Source organism: Triticum aestivum, chromosome 5A, assembly GCF_018294505.1.
Source record: "Triticum aestivum cultivar Chinese Spring chromosome 5A, IWGSC CS RefSeq v2.1, whole genome shotgun sequence".
Classification (NCBI taxonomy): Eukaryota; Viridiplantae; Streptophyta; class Magnoliopsida; order Poales; family Poaceae; genus Triticum; species Triticum aestivum.
This window is the reverse complement of record NC_057806.1, coordinates 70,948,681-70,954,961: the sequence shown is the minus strand read 5'-3', so window position 1 is coordinate 70,954,961 and position 6,281 is coordinate 70,948,681. Positions and strand designations below refer to the sequence as shown.

The 6,281-nt window shown below is 40.5% G+C and overlaps 1 protein-coding gene across 3 annotated transcripts; it reads left to right on the top strand.

The window, feature by feature from the left end:
* Positions 1-2,376: 2,376 nt before the first annotated feature.
* LOC123102357 (sirohydrochlorin ferrochelatase, chloroplastic) lies at positions 2,377-6,281 on the top strand. 3 transcript variants are annotated; one of them, XM_044523676.1, is made up of 7 exons: positions 2,377-2,546; positions 3,109-3,288; positions 3,382-3,584; positions 3,663-3,724; positions 4,687-4,797; positions 4,945-5,037; positions 5,839-6,281. In XM_044523676.1, the coding sequence occupies exons 2-7, from the start codon at positions 3,224-3,226 to the stop codon at positions 5,941-5,943; spliced, it is 639 nt and encodes a 212-aa protein (XP_044379611.1). In that variant the 5' UTR covers positions 2,377-2,546; positions 3,109-3,223; the 3' UTR covers positions 5,944-6,281. The 3 variants fall into 3 exon arrangements, with proteins under 3 accessions (XP_044379611.1, XP_044379609.1, XP_044379612.1); XM_044523674.1 differs by having other exon boundaries at positions 2,390-2,546; positions 3,073-3,288; XM_044523677.1 differs by having other exon boundaries at positions 2,400-2,546; positions 3,112-3,288.

Genomic DNA, 6,281 nt, shown 5'->3' with positions numbered 1-6,281 from the left:
GCTTATCCCACTTCCATTCGGGTATCGGCATAGGCTGCAGTAATCCTGCTGGCTTCTGGTGTTCCGCCTTCACTCTCTGACATACATCACATACGGCTACATACTTGGCGATATCCTTCTTCATTCCAGTCCACCAGAAACGCTCCTTCAAATCCAAATACATCTTGGTGTTTCCGGGGTGTATCGAGTATGGCGAGTCGTGAGCTTCATGTAATATCAACTTCCTGATCTCTGCATTATAAGGCACAAATATACGGTCCTCAAACCACAGGGTGTCGTGCTCATCCTCATGAAAACCTTTGGCTTTGCCTTCAGCCATCTTCTCCTTTATCTCGGCAATTTCTTTGTCATCCTTCTGAGCTTCTCGAATCTTTCCCAACAATGTCGACTGAACTTCCATGGTTGTAACAAAACCTCTAGGAAAAATCTCTAAAGGAAGCTCCCTGAGATCTTCTACTAACTCCCTTAACAAACCTCCTGTTACTAAGGTATTGGCATAACTTTTCCGGGTTTCTCGCACTACAGGGTGTTTGAGAAACGGATGACCGAGACACAGTATACGAGCATAGCATAGCAATATAAGGGTTAGGGTTAGGGCAGGGGCGGTGATAGGAGGGTGACGTGGCGATGCGGCGGCGGCGGCTTAGGGTTAGGGCAGGGGCGTAGCGCGGCTGGGCCTCAGGGCTACGCGGGGGCGCGGCTTATAAGACCGGTCGGGTCAAGTGTCCAGGTCAAACACGGCCCGGTAGGTCGGTTACCCTTTTTTTTAAAAATAAATCCTGCCGCAGAAAAACAAAATAAAAGAAATACTAAACGGACTCCAAAATTCTGAAATAAATTTTCACGGTCCTCTAATAATATTGCGGACAAAGTGAACATTTATTTAGACCTCTAATGCAATTTTGAAAAACGCATTTTTTCCTAATTCAAATAAAATTACAACAAAATCCAAATAAAATAACTTATTTGATTTTAATATTTTTCCTGTAATATTTCATTTATTTTGGATCATATTATCTCTTCTCATATATTTTAATATGAAATATTTTCGGAGGGGAAAATAATTAAAACCAAATGATCCATTTTTTGAAAATTTGAGAAAACTCAAATATGAAAATAACGAAATCCCTAACTCTCTCCGTGGGTCCTTGAGTTGCTTAGAATTTCAAGGACCGCAAAGCAAAAATGCAATAAAATATGATATGCATGAATGACCTATGTATAATTTCCAAATTGAAAATTTGGGATGTTACAGGTTTTGACCAGATTTTCTTTTATTTTCTTTTTCTTTGTTTCTTCTTCGGTTTTCTATGTTGTTTTTTATTTCTTCAATGGTTTTATTTGGTTCTCTATTTTTCTTAGTTTCTTCACCTGCTTTTCTTAGTTTTTTGTTTTTTTGGCTTTTTCATGGCTTTCCTTCGATTTTCTATGGTTTATTCATTTATTTATTTTTTGTTTTTCATAACAGTATTTTTTGAGTGGTGTTTTTAACACAGTATTTCTTTTAGAAACACCTGCAATTTTATTCATACTCACAACAATTACAGATACATTGATTCGGATCTAAAATCCAAAAAAATATAAAATAACTCCTATGACTAAGAATTGCAATGAAATCTCTTGGAAACATCTTCTTCAATGTATCAATCTCTGTTAAAAAAATACTCCAGAGACTTTGGTAAAAAGGCTACAAGGAGCAACGATGTTGTCACTCTTTCACCCGCATAAATATTATCAATAATGGTTTTTGAAAGCACATTGAGTCGCCCATCCAAAAAGATGGGAAGCCTTGATCGCTGAACATACTTGGGCCGGGGATGATCCCCTAGAAGTGCAGAACATCGGATCACAAAATCTTCACCATGATGTCGATGAAACACTTCAACTTTACAAAGAATCAAACCAACAGAAAAAAAATTGACACACCAACCTAAACTCTTCAGATCCGAATAATCAAATCTGCGAAGATATAAAACTCTCTACTCTCATGGCATCGTCAGAAGAATGAGAGTAAATTTACTCTGACAAAATACGATAATCACTAAACGTTGACGAAGACCGTAATACTCTAAAGATGCGAGGCCCCCCACCTCTAGGCGCCAAGATGGCAGCCGGAGGCGAGGGGACCAAAAAAGTTTTGGCGGTGTTGGGGGCGCAAACCCTCGCTCGTTCGTTCCTTTTTGGGTGCAACTCGGCGGCGTAACCTTGTGTGCAGGTTTTTAACACAATAAAGACATCTTTTTTGTGGAATTGAAAAAGGTATAGCCGATTCGACATTCCTTGGCACAGAACGGCGAATAGGATTTCCGCACAGGGCAGCACTACGCACACACGTCAATGTCTTGCCCAGGACCCAAACCAAATAGGCCCAGAACTGTTGACACGTCACCAGCCTCCCTCCACCCCCACCACGCCCTCTCTCGTCTCGCTCACTGTCTCGCAATCGTTCCTCTCCACCCACTGTCATCAAGAAAAAAAGAATCGTTCCTCTCCACCTCCCTGACGCGAGCGCGGCACCGGCGGCCGACGCAGCACCGGCGGCGGAGGTATGCTCTCCTCCCACCCGAAACTTTCCCCTATCCCACCTATTATCTTCCGTTTCTATAAGTTGAGCCCTCTAAGACCTAGTTCCGTGAGATGGAATTTGGCAATCCCTTTCGGCACCAATGACAGCCCTACTTCAGAGGCACCTCAAACAGATGTCCATGAACTTGGTTGGGCATTTCACCGGCAGCCACTCGATCCAGTACGATTGTAGCACGATTCTTGTTCCTAGTACTAAGTGGGTAACTTACTTTGGTGATAGTTATAGTCCCATTCAAATTTCATTAAAAATGAATTTGCGTGCAATGGGTTAGCGCTAGTTACTAGTGCAAGTAATTTCAGATGAGATGCGACTCTATTTTTTTCCGCCTATCAGATGCCACTCTATTTAAATGTAATTAATTTGATTTTGCCAACTGAAAGTGGATCTGCTCATATGTAAATACAGGGCCTCCCGAGCCTTCTAGGCAGTCATCTCTTAGATGCCTTTTTGTATCCTGCGTCTCTGATAGCCATGTTTTTCATCAGGAATCATCATCCACACTGAAATATTCTTTTGTACAGAAGGTGCCTGTTAGATCGACTGTCTACATTGCCTTTTGAGAAAACATAGAGGGATCTTTCTGGCATCTGCTCTTACGTGAAGCTAGAATCGCGGAGGGGGTGCTCTGATAGGTCTATGCACCCTGTGTCGATCTCCTTTCAACCCTTCACTGCAACTCCCGCGGGCGATTTTCCCTCGAGGTAAGTTTTTGCCTGCTGGACCTGTATTCAGTTTCTTGGCCATCTCTTGTGTTTCCTTTAATGTTAACCCTGTTTCTTGTTTTTCGGCATTAGGACCACTAATGTGAGGTCTCGCGGTGATTTTGTCAAGTTGCCAACAGTTGGAAGAAGTAGTGGATACCGTGCCATGAATTCCGGACCAAATTCTGCTTCCAGGTCTGCAACGACTGGGGAACAGGATTTTGCTGTGGGAGAGAATGATGGTGTGATCATAGTCGACCATGGGTCACGGCGACAGGAATCTAATCTCATGCTAAGTAATGGACCGATTATTTTCCTTGAATTTCTGGTGTTTCCCATGGTGCTTATCTTGAGTAATTTCTTGAAAATTGCAGACGATTTTGTTACTATGTTCAGGGCAAGGACTGGATACAGGATTGTTGAGCCTGCTCACATGGTATGCTTACTGTTCTTGCAATTTTGTGGAATGGCTTTTATGATTAGGGAGGGAGGTGCAGATTCTAAATTTATTAAACTCTGCTTGAAGCCTGCAGCCCTTTACCAATTTTATGACAGTAAACTGGCAATCAGTAAATCAACTTGTAATTTCGATTTCAGGTTACATAAAGCATTTCTGGATTTAATTTTCCCTTGCTTGCCACTGAACATGGCTACAGATTTCTAATGGAGTGCAGACTATTCTTTGAAACTACCTTGTACTGGCCAACTCACAAGACCGCTCTCCTGCGGAAAAATAAAAAATAACTTACATGGTCACTCACTTAGATTTCTCTATCTGACATGATTTTATTCAGTAGCTTCTTTCTATTTACGAATGAGAATCTGTAGATATACCGCTGTACTTTCTTATTTTCTTCTGTTAGCGACGGGAGAATTTCCAGGATCACTCATTTGGATTCTCTGACATTCCTCTCATTTGAGCCCATGCATATTTTGTTGGCAACATACACAAAGGAACACTTAGGTTAACATCACATGGTATTCTGGTTGAGGATACTAAATATATTTAATGGTCACTGTTAATGTTCCTCATGTTGCAGTTTCTGATGCTTTGTAGTAACAATGTGACATAAGTAATATAAATTCGTTTCCAAAGTAGTGATTTAGAAATATTTCTGAAGACATTGTTTTCACAAGTAGTGTTTCAAAATTATTCCTAAAAGATATTTGTGGCATAATTGGGAGTTTACTTGTTGATTGAAACCATTGCTCGGAGCTATTTTAACAAATATGGTATGATAATACTATTCTAGCAACACATTGGCTTTTTATGTTGGCATCTATTTGTCCATTCTTTGCTATTTGGTTGTACTGCTAAATTATATATGGGCTGGAGACTCTGGGGCAAATAAATCATATTTATCTAGTTCTTCTTTCTATGCATTTGGCAAAATGAAGGAGCTCGCTGAGCCTACCATTAAAGAAGCATTTGGAAAATGTGTCCAGCAAGGCGCATCCCGCATTATTGTCAGCCCATATTTCCTTTCACCTGGACGGCACTGGAAACAAGTAAGATTTTCAGTCATTTAACATCGGTATTCAGTTTATTAAAATGTTCAACGCAGAAGTAGGTAGCGGTTTCTGTGTAATATCTTAATGCTTACATAGCTATAGTAAGACAATATTTCTCATTCAATTCTGCATTTTTTTTCTCAGGATATACCTTCTTTAGCAGCAGAAGCCTCTAAAGAGCACTCTAACGTGGCCTACATTGTCACTGCTCCTCTTGGATTGCATGAGCTTATGGTGGTATGTGCTCATTAATTCCCCCATAGTCTATCACACAATGCATTGTGCAGTCTCTCTTATGAGAACTACTCCCTCTATTCCAAAATAGATGACTCAACTTTGTACTAACTTAGTACAAAGTTGAGTCATCTATTTTGGAACGGAGGGAGTAGTTGTTAATCAAAAGTAAACTAGGTGCTCGCTGAAAGTTGGGAACTGCATCTTTTAGACAACTTATTCTTCCAGCCCTCCAGAAAAATCATGAAAAGGAATGTGGATTTTCCTTGATAAGTAGATCTACTAAAACTTCCACCCTTTTGAATTTCCTACTTTTTTGTTGAAGGGAATGTTGAACTTCTCTACTAGAAAGGCATACTAGTTTTTTTTCCTGAACAATGAATCCAAGAGTTATTGAACACGACGGATTAATCTTTCATTACCTTAGCATCCCATCATGTTACTGTGTTACATTCTTGTAAATTTTACTTGTAGATCACTGTGGTATGTGATTCTATACTGTATCAGTATGTCACTTTGTTGCTATATTAGTAAGCGGTATGCCACTAATCTGAAATTATCGTGATAACCTGCTTTAATTTGGCAAAATGGTATTTATAGATAGCAAACCAAATCGAATATACCACCTACTCCACTGTTCATATTATCCAAGGCAATCTCCTCTCTTTTTTTTGACAATCAACAAGAGCAATCTCCTCTTAATACAAGGGGCGACGCCAGCAATGGTTGGTGAGTTGCTCCAATCATTCAGTATCATCTCATAGTAGATTGGTTACAAATTGCACGGCAAAAATGTTTCTGCAGGATGTTATGAATGATCGCATCAAGTACTGCCTGAGGCATGTTGCAGGCGATGCCGGTGAGTGTGCAGTATGTGCTGGGACTGGAAAGTGCCACCTCTACTCCTGATCGTGATGACATGAGAGTTGCTCGAAAGTCTAATCAGGACGCCTTGTTTTTGGCTCATTGGCAGCGCAGATTGATGGCTGAGGCCAATAATTCCATCTTGTTAACCCATGCTCCTTGTTATCTGCCATGCGATTAGAAAACATTGTACCAACAATGATCTTGGCGGTTTCGTTCAGCTTGTAGATCTAGAGTGTTTTCAGCAGTCTGAACAAGAAACCATGACGAGTGTAAATTTGTCATGTAAATCAAAGCCTGGTATGCACCACCAACAAATTTGTTATGGCAATGTCTGGAATGACGCTGCATCGCCATCCTCCGCCAATGAGTTATTCTTTCTC